The sequence below is a fragment of the Chroicocephalus ridibundus genome, chromosome 3 (genome assembly GCF_963924245.1).
Source record: "Chroicocephalus ridibundus chromosome 3, bChrRid1.1, whole genome shotgun sequence".
Lineage (NCBI taxonomy): Eukaryota > Metazoa > Chordata > Aves > Charadriiformes > Laridae > Chroicocephalus > Chroicocephalus ridibundus.
In genome coordinates this window covers 54,639,440-54,662,033 of record NC_086286.1, presented here as the reverse complement: position 1 = coordinate 54,662,033, position 22,594 = coordinate 54,639,440, and the positions used below count along the sequence as shown (strand labels likewise).

At 41.6% G+C, this 22,594-nt stretch overlaps 1 protein-coding gene across 2 annotated transcripts in view; it reads right to left on the bottom strand.

Annotated features, from left to right (window-relative positions):
- Positions 1–293: 293 nt before the first annotated feature.
- Positions 294–22,594, bottom strand: part of PRKN (parkin RBR E3 ubiquitin protein ligase) — a 786,713-nt gene continuing 764,412 nt past the window's right edge. Inside the window, exons 10-12 of one of the 2 annotated variants that reach the window (XM_063329188.1) lie at positions 21,997–22,083; positions 7,155–7,272; positions 294–3,129 (exon numbers count right to left, since the gene is read on the bottom strand). In XM_063329188.1, coding sequence (XP_063185258.1) covers positions 3,020–3,129; positions 7,155–7,272; positions 21,997–22,083 — 315 coding nt within the window. In that variant the 3' untranslated portion in view covers positions 294–3,019. The remainder of the gene's footprint in view (positions 3,130–7,154; positions 7,273–21,996; positions 22,084–22,594) is intronic. The other variant, XM_063329189.1, reaches the window with a different exon arrangement.

The following is a 22,594-nucleotide window of genomic DNA, read 5'->3' as shown; positions in this document are numbered from 1 at the left end:
AAAAAGGAAGACTCCCCTCTCCATGCCAACAACACAGTCAGGAGTGTGTGGGAGCTCTGCAGTCCTGTCAGGAGCCGCACCCTGTCTCTGGCAGGGATGTTGCCAGCGCACCTCCAGCCATGACCAATTGTACTTAAAACTCAGCAGGCCCCACCATACACGTGCACAACAGGTGTCTGTGTGAGCCTCTGAGGCTACCGAACCAACGAGGTAGCTTACACTGGGTGAGATGAATTCCACTCTGATATTTTGGAGCCAAAACAAGAGGAACAGTCTGAATAGACACTGTAGGCTTGGTTTGTTCTGTTTTGTTTTGTTTCGAATTACAATGTCAATTAGACTTTTTTTAAAGTTTTGTAGTTTTTTAAAAAAGTATTATCCAAGCAAAAAAAAAATAATTATCATTGTAGGAAATTTTAGGTCCAATTCACACATCTGTATAGGAATTCCAGCATTCTTACAGTGTCAGCACAGTATTAGTCCTGATTTTTCATGCCCTTTAAATTGTGGAAACTATGAGAATGTCACTGTAAAGAGAAATCAGGTTTACAGCTTGTACAGTCTCAAACTTTGTGCATGCATGCGTACAGATATATATGTATTAACATGGAGAAGATCAGGACACGTTTTATTAAAATCTGCAGCATACACTTTTGTTTTTTGTCAGGGTGTAACTCTAGACTGTGTGAAGAAACACTGTGAGAATGGCCTATAAAGTCAGTCCCTAAAAGTGGATAATACTGAGTCAATGCCGGAACTCCTTTCTTTATTCTCCTTTCTGCCCTTGCTTATGTCTTAGATGAATGCTCATAATCCCATCCTCTGACAAGTTCTTCCCAAGAAAGAGATGTTTCTATTTTAGCCTTATGACTCATGCCTACCATGCCCTGCCCAGGCCAGAAGGAAATACAGGACCTGATCCATAGTCCATTGACTTCAGTGGACCTTGATCTAGGGGCATAAATTACATGTTTCTACATGACAATTAAAACATTAACTTGTTATGGCAGACTCTAACTCAGTGAAACTACCTTACAGTGAACAAGTTTTTCTTCCTTTATAAGACAGACACTAAAAACATGTGAAAGTAATTCAGACTTCTTTTATTCCAAATGTTTGTGGATATGAAATAAAGTGATGAGCTCCCATGTAACACACTATCAAAGTAAAATTAAGCATTATGATCTTTTTCCCTAGCCTGTTGGCAACAAGCCATATAAATTATGAAATAGACCCAGGTATAGAAAATCAAATCATTAAATAATCAGAGCTCACAGTGAAATATCCCCATTAAGATAATGTACTTAAATGAGCTCCGTTGCAGCATTCTATTGCACTCCAACACTTTAAGGTAGCTTCTTCTGCATACATTTTACTCCACCAGTGCCAAAAAAGGAAAATGGTCTTTAAGAAATGGCCATTGTCCTTTCGTTGCTACTTCCTTTGTCTCTCATTTTCTTAATTCACTCTCTTGTTTTTGGTACTGCATGCCTGATCTCTTTGTTTCCTCAGACTTTTGGGTCACTTCCATCTGAGACAGATGAATACTCTACTGCTTTTAGCAACTGGACACTTTTGTAGTGAGCCTGGGATTTCTTTATACCTCAAGCTTCTTGCTCTGCACTGAATGATATGAGGCACACCCATATTTTCAGGACTCTACAGTGATGTCATGCAAAATATTAATTCAAACTTGATAAAAGAAGTCCATGGCCCTGGAATTTATTTTGTGCTAATAGTACGTTTTAATTCCCTACCCTCTCAGCTGGGAGTTTGAATCAGCCAAGGAAATGCATGACCCACCCAATATTTTTGTACTCACTTGCTTTGTATTCAAATGAAGAAAGAAAGAAAGTGTAAAATTTTGACCACTTTATTCATTGTGCATTTTTTTCCAAAAATGAATTGTGCAAATCCTTACATGGCATATTGGTTGTGGACAGTACCCATTTCTTTTCAGAAGAAGACAACAACGTGAAGCACACCAAACAGTAAGATTGTTCAAGCTTGGAAATGCCAGTAAGCTTTACCTACTGTGTTAACATTGTAAAATGAAAGATGTCCCTCTGTCCCACACCATTTGAGCTGTGAATGTGTTGTCAGAAACATACCCATATTCTAATTCAATTTAGGAGAACGATGATAGAGAAAACCCCTGAGAAGTCTCCTCCTGCCTCCCTTTGCCACATCCAAAGTGTTGCTGTAAGCACAAGAAAAATGAAGCCCTGTGAGTCTAGCTTGCACAACACTTAATCGGATCCAGTCACCACTGCAACAACAGTTGCGGTTAGTGCTGAAACTGCATCCTTAGCTCATCTTCCAATGGTAAAGTCTATAATGAGTATGTAGGCAGGTTTCGTGTCATATGTTACAAACACACAAGCATAAATACGGCATAAAGCTGGATGTTTCTACAAGAATTTGGTTTGAAAGCAAGACCCCCACAGAAAGCCTGTTAGGAAGGAACCCTGAGAAAACACTGAAGAGCCACAGTCTTCCCTCTGCCAAAAAAGCTGTTAAGAAATACTGCCTCAAAAATCAAAAATTGTGCTGAATGAGCAAAGGAGTGGTCAAATTAAAAACAGCTGATGCAGGGAACATCCTCCACCCCCTTGACGCTCCTGCATTCACACACACATGTGCAGGCTGTTCTCTCTTGCAAGAGTTAACGGATTCCTGACTATAAATGTCAAAGTTCCCCACAATAACCCTGTCTGCTCTCTATGCTGACAGACTGCACAAGTTCAGAAAGGTGTAATTTACCCATCTTTGTACCACAATGAGCAGGTCTGTCCATTAGAACAATTACTCTTTTTACTTAGTGGATTTAAACCCCTTGGCATAACTTCAATGTGATTTTGGTATGATTGCATATGCAAGAAAGCAAAAACCAACAGACTGGGCCAACTTCTGAACTCCATGTTCCTGAAACCACTGGGAGTTTTGTTTAAGCCAGGAGTTCAGAATTTGACCCTGATGAAAACAAGCTTTAGCAGCAACACGGGCTGGCCCCAGCCCACTATTCAAACCAGTGATCTCCCATGCAGGTTCTGTTCCACTCCAGGCCACAGTTCCAGCACCACTCAAATCTGCATTGAGGGCGAGGACATTTCATGTGCATGCAGCCACCTGTAAAATAGCAACAGAACAGCTTCGGTACTTGGCAGACACTTAGAGATGTTAATCAAAAATTAACAGTGTTAAAATCAACTTTCTTAGGCACTCATTTACTAACCAAGTAGAATACTTAATAAAAGAGAAGTACAAACCTGAAGATTATTTTTCCTGGGCTTTCTAAAACCTGCTGCTCCCTCTCTTGTTGGGGTGTAATGTGCTGCTGTCACTTGAGGGACTGCAGGAGTAGGAGGAATTTAGAAGAGACTGTGCTAGGGATAGGAGAAAGAGAGGACAGTCTGTGGCCTCTCATGGCCAGTCATGGAGGTGTCTGCTCAAGGACACTCTACCCTAGTCCAGCTGTGAGGCAGAAGATGAATAAAATGAAATTCTTTTTTGAATTTGGATTCAACAACTGAGGGATTTGCAAAGAGAATAAATCAGGAGATACAGACTTTGTTGGCTGACTGCTGATTATATCAAAATGGCAGTAGTAATTTAAGTTGATTTGACCTTCTTAGTATCTGAAGCAGCCTTTTGATCACGTCAATGTTTCCTATGTGTTGGGTTTCTTACTTGCCCATATTGTGAGAGCAGCTTTAATTTCTCTGCCCACAACCTTGATCAAATGTTTATTCTGTAATATATAAAACATTAACATTGTCAAAAGTCATTACAGAAATACACTTCAAATGGAAATTATGTTTCTTACCACACAAAGAGATCTCTTGTATAATTCAAACTGAATGAAAAGCATGCAGTATGAAGAAATGCTGAAATGTCATCTCGGTTTAACTCCAGATGGTGATAGGAGGTACAGGGAGTGTGTGTTCCCTACTGTATGACCTGCTACCCTCACATCACCTTTTTTATAAATGCCGCTCTAGAACTTATTTTCAGAAGGTAAAAACAGCAGGAGACGCAAGAACTGATTTGTTAAAATAGGCCTGTCTGCTTCATCTGACAGAGAGAAAAAACGAGCTGTGATGGCAAGGTCTATTTGTCAGTTTATATCTTTTTGTAAGAGATGCGATTCTCCAGACATTTTAATCTTATTTAAATGTAAGCATACCAATGGCCAGCCTCCATGTTACACTTTACTTAAGGTTTAGATCCAATCCTCTCTTACAATTTGTATTAAGTCATCGCTGGGTAAAACGCATCTCAGTCCTGGTACAGGACCCAAACCCCAGTAGGCACCCCCTGTCAAACGTGTGCTCTACCTGCTAAACTACATAAATCATGTTACTGTCTGCTACACGGCAGCTGAGAGCTGCAGTCAGAGTGGAGAGTGCCTCAAGCAATGTGGCCTGCGGCTTTGTGAGTACAGCAGTTCTCTGAGAGATGTGGATATGTGTTTAAACTCGCTCAGACTGGGAATTGAGCTCTGGGAAATTGTTTCGCTCTTTCACTTTGTCTATTACAGAGGAGTTATTGGCATACAGAAGTATTCTACAACGCCTATAGCTATACAGGCTATTATAGAAAAGTTACTGACATAGAGAAATATAGGCTATTACAGAAAAGTTACCGGCATTGTCACTATCCCTTGTAAAAGACAGCGTCCACAGAAGCATTTAGGGAGGGAAGGCAGAATTAGTCTCTTGTGTGGAGTCACTGTACTCCTCCCAAATGAGGTCTGTTGGCAGACTTCAGTATACAGTCGTCAGCCTCTTGACACCAGCTGTACTGAGGCAGAAATGAAGTGCTTCTTTCAGTTTACAAATGTCAGCCTAGAAGCTGGCATGTGCAGTACCAATGACCAGAGAAGAAAGCAATCGCTGCACTTCTTAAGCTTCACGCCTTAATTCGCAGAATCATAGAATCACTGAGGTGGGAAACGTACCTTTGGAGATCTTCCAGTCCAAAGCACTGCTCAAAGCAGGGTCATCTAAAATAGGGTGCTCAGGGTTGTGTCCAGTTGGGTTTTGAATGTATCCTAGAATGGAGACTCGTTCTGGGCAACCTGTTTCGGTCTTCAACCACCCACACGGTAAAAAGCGTTTTCTTCTGTTTAAACTAAGTTTCCTATGTTTCCGTTTGTGCCCATTGCCTTACGTCCTTTTAGTGGGCACCACTGAGAAGAGTTTGGCTTTGTCTTCTTTGCACCCCCATCAGGTGTTTATTTATGCAGTCCTTTTATCATCTTTGCAGCCCTTCATTGGACTCGCTCTCGCCCATTTCTCCCTTGTACGGGGAAGTGCAGAACTGGACCAGCCACTCTAGATGTGTCTCACCAGTGCTGAGCAGAGGGGAAGGATCATCTCCCTCGAGCTGCTGGTGGTGCTCCTCCTAATGCAGCCCAGGATGCTGTTGGCCACCTTTGCTGCAAGGGCACATTGCTGGCTCATGTCCAACTTGTAGTCCACCAGGACATTCAGGTCCTTTCCATCAGGTTGACCCCCATCCTGTACCAGTGCATGTCCCTTTGTTGAACTTCATGAGGTTTCTCTCAGCCCATTTCCCAGCCTGTGGGGGTCCCTCTGAATGGCAGCACGATCAGCCAATTCCAGTGTGTTGAAACATTTCTAGCCTGCTGCTGTGGTTTTGGCATTTTGCATTATGAGGCACTGTTCTGACATGGGTCAGGCTATGAGCAAGGAATCCTGCTTATTATCCATTTTCAATAAATATCTTCTTTCAAAGATATAAAGTATAATGACCTTTATTTCCTTTTTGATACATTGGCTATTTTTACAGGAAACTTCCCTAAACATTAGTGGAGTTGTGTAAATGGTGTCAAATAGAGATATCCTGTTTGTGACAAGTGACAACTGACTGTAATTTAACAGTAAAGATTCTGTAGCAGAGTCTAAGAGAAAGTGAAGATCCTAGCACTGCTTCAAGCCTGACCAGAAGTTTTTTTTATTTTATTTGGCTATGCACAAACTGTTAAGTATGAATAGTCATGGTTATTATTTGTCTATTTCTAATCCAGTTAAAACTTCTGGTTTGAAGTCTGTATTATTTACAAGTCTAAACAATTTTTTTGACCTACCCCTCTGTTATGTCTCTTCTGCTGCCCACCTTGCTCTCTACACTTTGCCAAATCTTGTCTCTCCTTTCCACTCTTGAATTAATGCTTTGTTTCCTTCTGCTTCTTGTGCTTGAAGAAGTCTCCCACTTTCCATCTGCCAACTGCCTTCTTTTCTTTCATCAAACCCCAGGTTTCGGGATTCTGTCCTGTTTCTTCTTCAGTAATATTTCTGTGGTATCACTGCGTGAAGTGTTCTCTCCTTGCAGTTTACGGTGTCTTATCTGGTGTTTTCGGTGTCCCATTGGAATAACTGATGCCACAAAACTGAGGAGCATCCTCCATACTTAATATTCATATAATATTTAGGCAATTGTTGTAATATATTTTGATGAATTAACATAAACACAATTAAACCTGGAACAGCATGAACCTATAGGGTATAGCCTCTTTACTGTTCCTGTTCCCCATTTTAACCACCCCAGTGCCAGCAGATTACTTTTCTTCCTACATGGTAAGCATTGATTAGTGCAACCAGTTTGTCAGGACTTATGCTTCTTGCTTTGGCTTGCTCTTCTGCTGTGGGCACGTCACTGGGTTGAGATTAATCTCATCTAAATTCAGCTATATACGATGCAGACATCTACAGCAGGACTAATTCTCAACACCCTACTTTTAGGTGCGATTCTTCTGGCCTACATTAGACATGTTTCATCATGAGATGAGTTTTGCCCTACAAATGTTTCTTTTTTTCCAGTGACAATGGAAAATCTAGACAACTAGCTGAACATTCAGTCATATGAATGGTACATCGGGTGTCTCTCTGTGCCTCATTTTCCCTGTCTATGAAATGGCCAGGCATTTTGTGAGGCTTAATTAGTGACTTTAGAACTAAGTCATTTAGATTTAGTGATTTGAAGATAATTTTGATACAGTGACAGAAGGAAGATTCAAGCTCTGTGTGCCCTCCCTCTCTTGGAATAAATGTACACATGCACATCCATACATTTATGTTGTAAAATGACTTTAAAAAGACAGTTAAGTACGAGATAACTAATAAATTTACCATTTTTTTCTACTGGAATATTGCAGTTGGGGCATGGCTTGGTTGTCTTCTTGATTGTTTCTCTAGATGCCTCTTCCCATCGAGCTTGCATGGCTGCATGTTCATCAACTACATATGCCTGCAAAGAGAGAAAAAACATCTATGGGCACAATACTGAAAGGCTGCACTGGCACATGATGTCTACACTGAAGTGGTAAGTATTTATCCACAAGAAACAGGCAGGAGTGACTGCAAAGCCAGGTAGGCTGGACTTTGTAAGAAAAGCACAATTTTTGCTTCAAAATGCCAACTTATTTTCTCACAGTGTGCACAACACCTGTATTGGGTTGGATCCTGGGCTGTGGAATGGCAGGGGCAGCTGCAGCAGCTAGAATGTGTGTCAACCTGGGCGTCCTTCCTACATCCAGCTGCAGCACAGGCTGCGTTCTCCCTGCCACTCCCTGCCCCGAGTGGCAGGCAAAGCCCTGTCCAGAGGACATGGGGGTCATCAAGCTGTGTTACAAATGCACAAAGAGATGTAAAGCAAAAGGCAAGGCGAAGCAGGAGTCAGATGAACCTGGCTGAGACATGACACGTTAGAATCATAGAATAGAATCATAGAATCATAGAATTGTTTTGGTTGGAAAAGACCTTTAAGATCATCAAGTCCAACCATTAACCTAGTACTGCCAAGTTACCACTAAACCATGTCCCTAACTGCCACACCTACACATTTGTTAAATACCTCCAGGGATGGTGACTCAGCCCCTTCCCTGGGCAGCCTGTTCCAACGCTTCATAACCCTTTTGGTGAAGACGTTTTTCCTAATCATAGAATCATAGGGTTGGAAGGGACCTCTGGAGATCATCTAGTCCAACCCCCCTGCCAGAGCAGGGTCACCTAGAGCAGGTTACACAGGAACACGTCCAGGCAGATTTTGAATGTCTCCAGAGTTGGAGACTCCACCACCTCTCTGGGCAGCCTGTGCCAGTGCTCTGCCACCCTCAGGGTAAAGAAGTTCCTCCTCATGTTTAGGTGGAACTTCCTATGCTCAAGTTTGTGCCCATTACCTCTTGTCCTGTCCCCGGGCACCACTGAAAAGAGCCTGGCCCCATCCTCCTGACACCCACCCTTTAAGTATTTATAAGTGTTGATAAGATCCCCCCCTCAGCCATCTTTTTTCCAGACTGAAGAGACCCAAATCCCTCAGCCTTTCTTCATAAGAGAGGTGTTCGAGTCCCCTAATCATCTTGGTAGCTCTCTGCTGCACCGTCTCCAGCAGTTCCCTGTCCCTCTTGAACCTGGGAGCCCAGAACTGGACACAGTATTCCAGGTGTGGCCTCACCAAGGCGGAGTAGAGGGGGAGGATAAGGATAACCTCCCTCGACCTGCTGGCCACACTCTTCTTAATGCACCCCAGGATGCCATTGGCCTTTCTGGCCACAAGGGCACATTGCTGGCTCATGGTCATCCTGTTGTCCACCAGGACTCCCAGGTCTCTTTCCACTGTATCCACAATCCACAATCCACTATGTCCACAATATCCAATTTAAACTTCCCCTGATGAAACTTGAGGCCATTTCCTCTTGTCCTGTTGCCTGTTACTTGGGAGAAGAGACTGACCCCCACCTTGCTACAGCCTCCTTTCAGGTAGCTATAGAAAGTGATAAGGTCTCCCCTCAGCCTCCTTTTCTCCAGGCTAAACAACCCCAGCTCCCTCAGCCGCTTCTCATAAGACTTGTCTCTAGACCCTTCACCAGCTTTATTGACCTCTGAACATGCTCCAGCACCTCAATGTCTTTCTTGAGGGGCCCAAAACTGAACATAGTACTTGAGGTGGAGCCTCACTGAGTACTCTGCTGAGTACAGAGGTACCATCACTTGCCTAGTCCTGCTGGCCACACTGTTTCTAATAGTAGGTTTGATTCTGCCTCAGGGATTAAAGCCCTTCTTGCAAGAAAAGAAAAACACCAAGGCAAGACAACACTTGATAATGCAGAATGGTGGGGTCCCTGGAATGCAGATGTTTTCATAATAAAGCATACTCCTTTGTTTTGGAGCACTAGATTTCATTCAATCATAAATCTCTATAAATTTAAGAGGCCTTAAGAGGCACAAAGAAAAAACACAAAAAATTTGGAGAAAAAGTAAAAAAGAAGTGACGTGTGAACAATGAAAGCTCCCCAGATAGAATTACACAGATGGAAAAAGTCATCATGAAGAGTGTTTTAAAAGGGACTCTTGTGTTTGTCCTATTTATGACTGGAACAAAATTACATAATCTGTACAAGTGTCCTACTTGGCAATTTCCTACCTAAAATGATACTACAAGGACAAAAGAGATGGCAGTGCCTTGGGTCATTTCTATCACACAAGGTTGGCAACTATGTGAATAGTAGCTGTAAACGATGAATGCAGGTTCCGGCCTTGAAGTTCTGCTCTCTCCGTTCTTAATGTGGGTTTTTTTCAAGCATGTGGGAAAATTATGAGTTTAAACTAAATTATGTAATCTGCAAAAATTCCCATAACTTCTTTGTGTATACCTTCTACATACTTGTAGGCTGTTACGTGGATAGACTTTTAATATTTATTTACATGTGTTTTCTTTTTATTTATGTATTTCTAACAAGACTGATAAAACTTGTGAGTTGGTGCAGTGTCAGTGAGTAAAACCTAGATTTTAATTCTTGTCTGAAGTCACCTGAATTAAAATGGAATAACAAAGAGTTAACATCTGCAGAAACTTGTTTCCAGCTCATCTATTGGCCATTGCAACATGTATCTTTAAAAAACCCCATTTTTTAAAATCAGAAAACCTCAAAAATGTGTTTATGGTATTATTTCTTTTATTTTAGTTCCTACATCACTCTCCTCAGCCCTTTAATCACTTTTATTGCTCCTCACTTAATATTCCTAAATTTGCTAATATTTTTGATGTAGAGGTGATGAAATTGAACAAAGTCTTCTCAGCTGTATCCTAGAAGTGACTTTTACTTTTGTCTCTCTGCGTCTGGAGAGGGAACTCGGCCCTGCACCCCTGCTGGATTATTCAGCAATTCGGCAAAGGGATGACCTCTATACAATGGCACATTAGTAAATTCTGGGAAACAGAAAAAGCTGCTCAGGCTAATAGCAAAGAACATAATCTGGTATTGATCTTGCAACACCTTGCTCTTTAAGGAAGACTTCAGCAAGCAATCTGAGCTAACTCAGAGAGCCCTGAACACAAAATGGGGAGAGTGGGGAATGCTAGACCTAGGCCTCAGTTTGCCCAGTGCCAGAAGTAAGACAATATTAATTTCATCTCATTGTAATGGGAATTAATTACTTAACATCTATACAGATGATTCAAGATGAAAATTGCCACAGCAATGACAAAACATTGCTGTTCTTTTCAGAAAAATAGCTCCATGAATAGCTAAGACCAGATGTATTTTTAATTTTTGTAGTCAACCCAGAAAAGCTTCACAGTGGCTCTGTTTTTCCCAAATGGTCCAAATCCAAACTGTGTGGTCCTGAACTTGGAAACATACTTTTTCCCCCATCTTCATGTCTTTGTTATGCCCTAATAGCAAATGACACTGAGGCAAAATTTCACATGCCAAATTGCTAATTTGATTTGTATAAAGATATTTGATTTTAGTTCTGAAAACAAATAAAAACTTGGGAGGGCTTTGGATTAACTAAAATAAACAACTTCAAGCCACACATACACAATTCACCAAGAAAGGACAAATTGCTGAAAACAGCAGAGTGAATTATTATATTAATATTTTCCATTGCAAAAATTCTGGCATGAAATAGATGCAGCAGGATGATATTTTCAGCCCATTAGAGATGAAACATCCCTCCTATGCCCAGTCTTGCTGAATGCTAAGTTAAAAACTTCCTGCTGCAGGAAGTAAATGCAGAGAAATGGCAGAGTGATGGAGTCCCTCCATTCAGTAAAGAAATCATACCATACTGATCTATGAGCCTCCACTGTTCATGTGCTTTATTTAGTGCTCCACATACAATGACTGCAAGCACACATATATTTACCTGCATTTTTTTCCTCAAACACTGAAGGAAAGGTGTATGGCAGTTCTCCATTACCAGTGGCTATTTAAATAATGATCTTTCATCCTAAACTAGCAAACCTAATCTCCTTGACAATGGTCTAGGTAGTAAGAGAGCAGCTCTATCAAGCAGAGGTGGCCCTCACTTTATTTGGCCTGCGTGGTGTTGGATAGGAAGCTCAGAGATGCTCGAGGTGTGCATCACATGTCAGTTCGCTGAGGACAGGAGACTTGGATCACTTGTGATGCAGACCCCACACAATATGCTCTAGTTCCCCAATTATTACAAAATATTTGTGCCAGCACTAGTGAAAAGCTACAAGACTCCATCCATGCCACTTTATGAACATTTTTTTTTTTATTCTCAACCGTGCTGCACATCATAACCAGGAATGAATACCCATAAATAACGGGAAGCTGCAGTAAGAGCTGTTGCAAGCATTTTTCAGCATCCCCTCTGCAATATTCCCTTAGTGATATAGGGGAAAACGTCTGTCTTGTTATCTCTGGGTCACACTGAAGGACCTAGATTTACTTTTATTCTGTTCCTGTGCTGAGTCCTTTGGAAAAACTAACAGGGATAAAGAGACCACAGAGACTCCTAAGCACCATACCACAATACAAGAACATGTACATGGAAAGCTTTTTTTGCAGTTAATCAATATCAGGCAGTACTGGAAAAAGTCCTACAGAGACAGAAAGCATCTTGAAATGGAAATAAAGTGTCCTTTTTAAAGCAGCATCTCATTCAAGTAATAGGGCACACATCGACTTGTTGGTAGAACTACATAAAGTAATCGAACTATGTGTTCACAGTCAGCGACTAAGCAGTACCATCCAGATTAAAAACATCTATGGCCAAACTTCTTGTTTGAAATACTGGAAGCATTATCTATATAATGTTAAATTCCGTAAGCATGCTTCTTTTATGGTCATGCTTATTTTGCCTAGAACATAAAACATCTGAAAACTGAAGACCCTTGATTCAGAATAGAATGTGAAGCTGTCAACATTATGTTGTGCTTAGTTTTAGCGATGGTAATTTCTGGACTGCTGCTTGTTTGCTCTTGATGCTTATTTTCTTTCCGATAAGTAAAAAAGCTGTTCATACATAACTTTAAAAAATGTATCCTAGTTCAGCTTCCTTTAAATCAGAAATACTTTTGCTTTTGATCAGAAATGCTTGGATTTCAGTTAATTTCCCTTGGACAAATAAGTTTTTTTTAAAAGAATGAGTAGAAATATGTAAAATTATGACTTTATGTGAAATATAGCATTTTTAAAAGGCTTAAATGTCTCAAACCAGAAAATATTACTCATGTTCCAGCATGAATGTGAGAACAACTATGGATATTTGAAAGCATTTAAAAGGAAGACAAAGAATAATTCATTGTACACAAAGCAATGTTCAACCCACCATAACATTTAGATTAACACAGCCCACTAATTATTTTGGGCTAGAGCTCTAAGCAAAAGCAGCCTCATCTATTGAAGCCTGATCTACAAGAGATGGTGACAGTCCAACTTAAATTTCTTCTGTTTTTGCAGCTTCTACAGGGCTGTTCTATGAACATGTTCACATGAATTAACCTCCTGTCATGTTTAGTGGTGTCTTACTTTAGGGGGGGCGGGGTGGTGGTGGGGAAATAGCAGATGTCTAGGGCACTAGATAGGCTAGAGGGGCTTTGGAAAAAAATGCATTATTTGAGTCATTTAAGAGTCAAAATCTCACAAAGAGAGGTGTACATAGCTATGGGACTAGTGTTGTAGTCTAGACAAAGATTTGGGCAGATCAAAACACTAAAATATGCATAGATAAGGAGTAGGAAAGATATCCATCAATGGCAATGTGTTTCACACACAGGAAAAATAGAAGTGTCCGTACCACACTGATCCAGTTAAATTCACATGAAGCAGCTTTGTGTGAGCCAATTTGTCTGGCGTGCCTAGGGAATTCTGCTATAAAAAATGAGATGCTTTGTGATGACAGCAACTAGCTAAAATCAAAGTGATATACACAGGTTATTGTGTCTGATACAAGATGAAAGAGACTTTCACTAAAATCAGAGCACTCTGGTTTGGTGGCACGGCACATCAAGATTCTCACTCTGCATGTTGGGGCCACTCATATCAGCATGAATTAAATTGAGGTAGATGGTGAATATTGAATTTACACCGCTCTAAAGCAGAAAATCTAATCTAATACAGGTCATTCTTGTATAACTGTTTTGCATGAGTGGAATAAAGAACATGCCTTCTCCCGTAAGTGGCAACACAGCTGCAAATGACTGTCAGCTTAACCTCATAAACAAAAGCAGCCTGTCACATCTTTTTACTTTATTGCTGCCCAAAATAGGAAAGCTAAAATTCTCTCTCTTTTGTTCCCATCTATTTCTCATTAGATAGAAAGTTAAGACCTATTCTCAGCTTTCCTCCGGTGCATCTTTATTTATAACACAGAGATTAATTTTACAGGATGTTTCCTGGTTATAGTTATTTTTCTTGCTCCTTTAATTAGGCATCTGTGGGTTGAAATGTCCTGTGCTTCACATTGTGAATATACCAGCTACTAAACCCCCAAGCTTCAGTTTCTTTTCCAATTGTTTAAGATATTTTAGAAATCAAGCTAGGTGTGCCATTTTTTGTACAGCCATGTTTTATTTAACTTTTTAAATGTATCTGATGGAAAAAAATAATCAATGGTCTAATAATAGATGTTCCACATTTCATACTGTGACTCAGGACTCATTGAAAGATGTTATGTATGATGAACCTCTTCAGTAGCTTTTTCTTTCACTAGGATGCAGTGAAATAATTCTATGATTCTATGAAATAATTCCTGGTTTTTGTGGTCAGCATTTACTATTTATCATTTTGATTATTTTCCCCCATTTTTCAAGTAGAGAAAGAAGTTTCCGTAGAAATGTTGTGTTTCTCATTTTAACTCTTGCCTGTAGCACACCATTTCAAATACCTCACCTTCTGTTTTCCACTGTTCTAAAAGCAGTAAGGAAAGTTTGCTGAAATAGTGAAGGAACACGGCTGAAAGTGATATTTGCAATATTTAGAGCCCATAAACAAAACGCTGATAATTAAGAAGTGATTCAGTTCATAGAACTGTGGTTATATGACTGATTCAGTCATATTACTGTGGAGTCCAATATAATATATATGTTTTCCCTAACAACTCACCCTTCACTGAAGGTCCAAGCAAAAAAGGAGCTTGCTGTTTCCTTCATGCAGTAAGTCAGGACACACATGCAATTCCATAATTTTGTTAGAATTATGTCTTCTTGATACAATTTAGTATGCACATTACATAGTTTTTCAATTCTACAGCAATATTTTAAGAAATACAGTGTACCAAGCCTAATTTTCGTGAAGCATTAGCTAAATATTTCACATCTTAGCATTAAAATAATTCAGCTAAGGATATTTTGAAAGCACCTTTACTGGGGAATTCCACATTTAAATCAAATTCCGAAATATCTTGCACTCACAGTGGGCCACTATGTTGTGCTGAATAATTACAGCAAACCGCCACCTACACAGAGACCAGGCTTCACAACCTTACATGTTTGCCTGGGGATCCACAGGCATGAGAGATTAGACAGATGTTAGACAGATTAGACAGATCAGTGGATGGAAAGGGACGCCTGGCAAGCCATGCCTGTGTATTTTGTACCACCTACTGGCAACTTCGAGACCTGCATGCATGAGGCAAGGGGAGGAAAAGATGGGCTGGAGGCTCATCTGCAGCCCAAGTGAGCTGGGAGCTTTTGCAGGAACTACATTACAAAAGACTTCAGCAGGGTGCCAGGTGATGTGACCGGCTTTCCTGGATGTGTGCACACACATGGCTGTGCTTTTATGCCGCACCTGGGTAGCAAAAAGCATTTCTGGGAAGTGATCAAATGGATCTGCTCCAGAGCTGGTCGTTCGTCTGAAAGCTCATGACCGAGTTAGGTCTGAGCCCTGAAACTACGGTTAGGGTTGCAGTCAAGGCCCAGGTGGCATGTACTGATGAATAGGATCAGGTCTGGAAAAAATTATACCTCTGAGGTTTGCGCTGACTCAGCTGAGGCACTGGCCTAGTTTTGGTTCCTGGGTAGACAGGGCTTCTGGATAAGTTTTATACTGACAGTGGCAGGAAAACAAAGCTATTATCTGTATGCTGCATTAGCTACCTGAGTGCAGTAAGGACTGGGTCCCAAATCAAAAAACAGCTGAGGTTTGATTTGAAGGTGGTAGGTTTGGGGACAGGCTTTGGGATTTGGGTGACCGAGGCCTCCAGCTTAGGGCTACAGATGGGACAGGAGCATCCCAAAGGCCTGTAGTGGATATGAAGTTAAGTTTTACAGCACTAGCTATAAACTTGCACCAAAAAAGATTGTAGGTGAAGGTTTAGAACATGTAGCTTTGTGGCTTAGTAAAAATGCTGTTGCTGTTTCTTGTAAAAGGCCACAGTCCTTGTGCCAAGCCAGCACCACAGCCTCAGGACCCGTCAGGCTTTCTCTGGTTTAACAAATGACAGACATTATCTAATGACCAGGTGACTATTACCTATTTTGCTTTTGCGTAATTTTGTATAATTGCATGGTTTAACAATATTACATGTATTTTTGTAACTAACAGACAACAATGACAAGCATAGGTATTATGGGCAGAAGAAACTGTCTCTGACCCTACAATAAAACACTACACAGAGGAGTAAAGGTGTGGGATGGTAGCAGAGGCCTTGAAAGCACCAGCACAGGATGATACGGGAGGCACTGGTGCTATGAACAACTCTTAGAGATAGAGAGAGAGGGAGAACAAAGAGAACAAAGACGTAACTGACTTCGGTAAAACACACCATGGATAGTAAATTTAGATCCAATGTCAACTTGCAGACCAGTGAAGGAGTGTGTTAACAAACATATAGAAGTGACCCCAAGCAGACTATACAGTGAGAAGGAAAAAATCCTCATCAATAACGACATCATGTTCCTCCTGGAAAAGGACTCACTATGCCAGCCTGTCCCAGGCTGAAGCCACTGAGCCTGGGACCCAGAGAGACAGTGGAAGGTTAAGCATAACAGTAGAGAAATGGTTGTTACCAGAAAGTTTGCATAGCTGCTATTTTAACTATATATAATTTGAACTAGCATTATTGTAAATAGACTAAAAGTAGTTCTTTGAATACCTTTCTAAGACTTTGATAAAAATAACAATAATTTTTTTACTTTGCATATACAATAAACCTGGTCTGAAACAAGCACCTTTAGCAGGTAATGAGTTTTTCAATGTTATAAGATGTTGGAAATTCACACAATGTATTCTGTAACCTGTGCACAAAAAATTGGTAACAATTTTTAGCTGCATCAGCAACTGAAGATGTATGTTTAGTGATGGATTTTGCTGGATTGCATGGTTTGCAGGCCCGATTTGTGTCATTTTTTTCAAATATTTATATCTCTCTGCCCCACATTCTATTCACTTATTTACATATGCACCACTTTTACATCAGTGTCATTGCGATTGCTACTACAGTTTACCTTGCAGGTCTTTTATCAACATGCACAGCACCAAAACGTACTGGGAGCTACTCTGTACATGTTCAAATCTAATATAGAATCATAGAATCATAGGATGGTTCGGGTTGGAAGGGACCTTAAAGATCATCTAGTCCCAACCCCCGTGCGGTCACATTTGATTATCCAGTTGCTAGTGAGCAAGAAGGTGCATTATTTATCCTGGTAAAAAGCAAACTGTCTAGAAAGGTTTTGTGCTAAGGCTAATTTTATGCTGAGGATTTACAGAGGAAGCTGATTTATGGCTAGATTCCCCATCAGCATAAACTGTCTATGGGTGAGGTTAAAAGGGGCCAGGAAGCTTGGTTTTGTGGTGTACATAGCAGGGACTATGCGGTTATTTCTAAACCTAAATCTGGCTGGAGTCACCTTTACTGTGTCATTGATTCCATCATGCACACTGTGCCTTTTAATCCATCAAATATGATTACTTCTCTCATTCCAAACTTTAAACAGCTTCAAGAGGCTGCAATCATTTTAAAAGAAAGCTTCTCAACTGAAGTTGCCACAGATACATTTTATTTTTCCCAAAATTATATAACTTACATGCTAAGATGGGAAATAATCATCCCTACACCAGTAAATGCTTAAGATGAGTTTTCAATGGCCTATCAGGGCTAAAAATTGACTTTTCAGTAGAGAGAGAACGTTTTATCCATCCCAATGGACCATGCAATATCTGTACATAGATCTGAAAGACCATGATATACCAGTATTTAAAGCTAGGCTACTCTCTGCATGCCTGCTGCTGAGTTTGCCTCTTCTACCTCAAGCAGCAAGAAATGCCCTCTAGCTTCCCACCATTAGAAGGTTCAACCCACTTTATTTCTAATAGCCTTAAACACCACATGTGTCACCTGCTTTGTCCCCCTCCCTTCCTCTTGCCAACTGACTCCATTCCCCTGTCCCTGCTGCCCTCTCTCCCTTCACAGCCCCACTCCCCCCTCTTGACCTCAGGCTTCCTCAGTCCTTCTGACTTCTGGCCAAGCACAAGCCCTTTATGCCACCATCATTTCTGCTTCATGGATCCTCTTAGCTGTCCCATGTCATCTCACAGGCTTATTCCCTTTCTTCTGTCTTCCTTCTCCTCTTTCTGGAGCTTCCACTATATCTCTGACAGGTCACTGTCACTCTCATCAGCTCTTGGCTTTCATGGACATTTGAATGCCTCTGTATCAGGATCTATTTCTCCTTCTGAGGGACCTCCTTCTCCAAGGCTTCCCAAATTGGTGTCAGGCTCTGAGGGCACCAACAGACTTTGCTGTCCTAGCCCAGTCCCCTGGGAATCCCGCCACCCTGCTCATGGCTCAGGACCCCGTGTCAGACCCTGGGGCCATCAGGTCCTTCCCCAGTGGCCCTGCAGCAGGGATGGTCTCCAGCTCCTCACAGCCTTGCCCTGCCCAGCCATAGGCCCACCTCTGGGCCACTTTCCACAGTTTTGGCCCATCCCTGTCCTCAGGGAGGTGCCAGGCCCTGCCCCAACAGACCCATGGAGTCTGCTCCCACAGGGGGCAGATGGCTCTTGCAGTGCCCTGGCACACAGGCCATTAAGAGGGCTGCTTTGAGTGGCACCACAGCTCTTCCCACTCTCTCTGTTGCCATCAAGTTCTGGCTACAAAATTCCTCCACAACAACACTCCTTTTTGGCTTTTCTTCCAGTTCTTTCACACTCCTCATGCTCCACTGTATTTATCTCTATCATGTTGACTTAGGCCTAGACCTGCCTGCAGTGTTTCCTCTCATACTGGGAACATCAGAGACATGCAGGCATTTGCAGAAGTGTGAAGACAACAGAAGGTCCTTCCACTACTGTAGCCACAAGAGGCTAAAGTTAAACCTGCATTTTTCTTATAGAAAGTATTTTCCTGCACGAGTTCTGGAGAGGAACACTTTGGTGGCAGTGTGTCTGGTTGACCCTGAAATACGAGCAGCAGGAGTTGTGACAATAAGATCTGTTTCTAAAATAAATAATAGGGAAAGGGTTCGAACAGGAGTCAAACTGCAGGAGCTGAAGACAACACTGGATGGAAGTGTATTACTCCTGCCTTGAAACAGACGATGGTGAAAGATAAAACAATCCTTCTCACTGCCTCGACAAGCAGTACAATAATAGCAAGTTAACTCTGACACACAGGGTTGTGCACCTAGCAGGGGAGGACCAAACAGAACAAAAAGGCTGAAAGCACAGGTGGATAAATGTTTAAACTAATCTCAGTGAGAGACAGATGAAAACAGTCCCACATGCACTTCTTTCCATATAAGCCCCATGCATATTTTGTATGCATCATAGGCGAGAGTTGTATGCAGGATAGCTTTATAGTGATGCTACTCCGATGAAACCAGCATCTCACCAGCACCTGGGCTTGCCTTGTTTTAGATGCCTCTCGGTTTGCTCGCCTGGTTACAGCAAGTGAGGGAGAACATTCCTCCGGTGGCACATCACCACCTTGTGGACAAGTTCGATTAGTGCAGAGCTCTCTTACAGGAAAAGAAGGCAGACCTCAATCATAGAATCATAGAATTGCTGAGGTTGGAAGGGACCTTTAAGATCATCAAGTTCAACCACTAACCTACCCTGACAAAAAACACCTCTAAACCATGTCCCTAAGTACCACATCTACCCTTTTTTTAAACACCTCCAGGGATGGTGAATCCACCACCTCCCTGGGCAGCCTATTCCAATGTTTAATAACCCTTTCAGTGAAAAAATGTCTCCTAATATCCAATCTAAACCTCCCCTGATGTAACTTGAACCCGTTTCCTCTCGTCCTATCACCTGTCACCAGGGAGAAGAGGTCAGCCCCCATCTCTCTACAACCTCCTTTCAGGTAGTTGTAGAGGGTGATAAGGTCTCCCCTCAGCCTCCTCTTCTCCAGGCTAAACAACCCCAGCTCCCTCAGTCGTTCCTCATAAGGTTTGTCCTCCAGATGCCTCACCAGCTTTGCAGCCCTTCTCTGGACACGCTCCAACACCTCAATGTCCTTCTTGCAGTGAGGGGCCCAAAACTGAATGCAGTACTCGAGGTGGGGCCTCACCAGTGCCGAGTACAGGGGGATGATCACTTCCCTAGTCCGGCTCACCACACTATTCCTGATACAGGCTAGGATGCTGTTGGCCTTCTTGGCCACCTGGGCACACTGCTGGCTCATATTCAGCTGGCTGTCAATTAACTTCAGCTTAAGCTGGAGTCTAAATGAATTTTGGGTAGTCTATGATCTTGTCTATACTGGGGAGCTGATTTGCATAGCTGCAGGAGTTATTCTGCTACTATCATTCAGCTATTCTGGAACAGCTCTTTGAGAGTACAGGAAATTTTTCAGGAATAGCAAAAACGTTCACATTACACTGGAAGAGCAAAAGTAATCAATTTGCCTAAGTTAACAGATCTAATTGGGTGCAATTCATGTGCTGGGACACTGGACCAGAGGGATGAAGTGCTCCCGTTTTCTCCACGAGAAGCTAAGGCAATATGCAAATATTAAAAATAAACCACTTCTTCCTAGGGTATTCTGATTTTCCCTGGCACACCTTTATCTCTGCCCTAGGGCATGGAAATTATACAAACTCTAACTTCCACAGAGCCAACATTGTTGAACTCATTTGTAAAGTGCCATGATGACTTTCAGTACTCTAGGCAAAACTCTAGGCATAAACAGCTTAATGGATGTCAGGCTCACTGTTCATGTTGAGATGTGTTCAAGTTCTAGCACTATTTAATTCAGGTAAGACACTGAGCCTTGGCCTCTTACTTTACTAGGCTACTGGATACTTCAAGTATCTCTCGATGTGTCTGTTGAAGTTGTGTTGCTTTTAGATAAATGTGTGTGGGAGCTGAAGACTGTCCTAAGGCTACTGCAAACAAAAGGAGAGTGTTGTTCATAGCGGGTAGTTAAGCTGCAAATCTCCTTGTGTATATATGGCTTCAAAAAAGGGCATTGCACAAATTTATGGAATAAAACTTTGCTTATAGCTGCTAAACACAAAATACCACAACTGAATCACAAATCACTAGAGGCTGGGAAAGCAGATGGATTTTGGTTCTCATACAGTACACATGTTCCAGGGCACCGGGGCACCCTTACTGACTACTAGGATACAGGCTGTTTAATTCTGTCTCAATGAGTGCTAATTCTTTTTATAAATTGGAAGAGCTTCCCTAAGAAAGCTTAAAGAGAACAATCTCTACACAGGTCATAGCCAAGTGCAGTGTCTCCAAAGTACGGCAAATGAACAGTCTCACGGTAGCCCACGGCAAAGGTTCACAGCAGGCCTCCAGCTCCCTCCCAGTCTCTATCTTCAAAGAGTGAGAGGCTCAAAAAGCCAGCCTCAGACAGAGCCTGCCTGCAGGCACTGATGGCAGCTGGGCATGCCTCGCTCAGAGCTGGCTGGCCACAAGTCCCCATCAGCTCTTGCCCACAGTCCTGCATCTGCCATGTTGGACTGTCTGGGAACTCAGGGTTTGAGTTTCCTTTTAGCATTAAACATGCCAGATATCTGAATATCAGTTTTCTGCTTCCTAGAAGCGCACCCTGGGAATCAAGCTGTGAGATATTTAGGGGGTATCTCACCTGTTTTTTGCAGTTTCTCTTCTTTTTTTTTTTTTTTTTTAAATTGTAAAGGCTGATTTATTTGCCATGAAGAGCAGGGAAACTTGAATCTCAAACAAAGAGAAATGACAGGAGAGAAAAACTATTTCCTGTCCAGGTCTATAGCTACAATAGCTACAATATTATAGAGCAGCCTAAAATAATTATCATCTAACAACTTCCAGCCTAGGCAATCCATTTTTTATTTCTCTAAGTAAGTTAAACATAAATTATCAACAGCATTTTTTTATACAGCGTAGGCCGTATAAAAACCCTGCTGTTCAGTCCAAACCCACATGATTTCCTGACGGGTACAGTGAAAATAAGCTGAAAGGCAGCAAGACTACATAAAGCCTTTCAAAAGTGTTCACATTGAATAGAGACAACCCCAAAAGCCCATGGGGAAGGCCTTTTCTTTAGCAACTGATGGCAGAGCCGTGTGTGTTCCTCACAGAACTCAGCTACTCTATCAATCAAAGCGACTGAAATCCACCGCAAAGCCAATTCGGCAACTCTGACGGCTGGAGTAATTCAGCATGAACATAATTGCTTTTACTTAGGATTATAATTAGGACCCATTTGACAAATGTCGCTCTAGCTGGGCCAGGGATAATGATCAGGATGTAATGAGTTGTGGGATCCCTACCTTCTGGGCCATGGCTCCCTGCGTGCTGAGGAGAGAGCTGCATTCCCCTTCGTGGTATTCTTCTTTACATTCACGGCAGAACACAAACTGGAAAACAAACCAAAGCACACAAGTCATAAAAACACATTAGGGATATAGACAGTAGGTTACAATCATGAAGAGTCATACAGCAGATGATCTCTTGCCCTTCTCATCCCATTAAATTCCCATAATCCTCCTAATGGTGCATCTTATTATACACTCTGATCATTAACACAAAAATTTTGCTGTTATTATTATACATTCCATCAGTGAAGTAACATAAACGCCATTATTAAAAATGAGATTTTGCTGCATGGTCCATTTAGGGACATAAAGTCATACTAGATACTTCTGGGTGTGTTTCTCCTACAGCGAAATTTGTTTATATGAGAAGGGTGCTGTCTGAAACAAGCAGTTCTGCTTTATAGTGTTTGCTAATGGAAATAGCCTATTCGTAGTTCTCAATCACATGCATTCTCTATGGAAAACTATTGCTGACTTTACTACAGAGCAATCACTTTATACAGGTCATATGAAATACCATTTTCTAGAAAATTATGTCCTTGCCATGGACTTT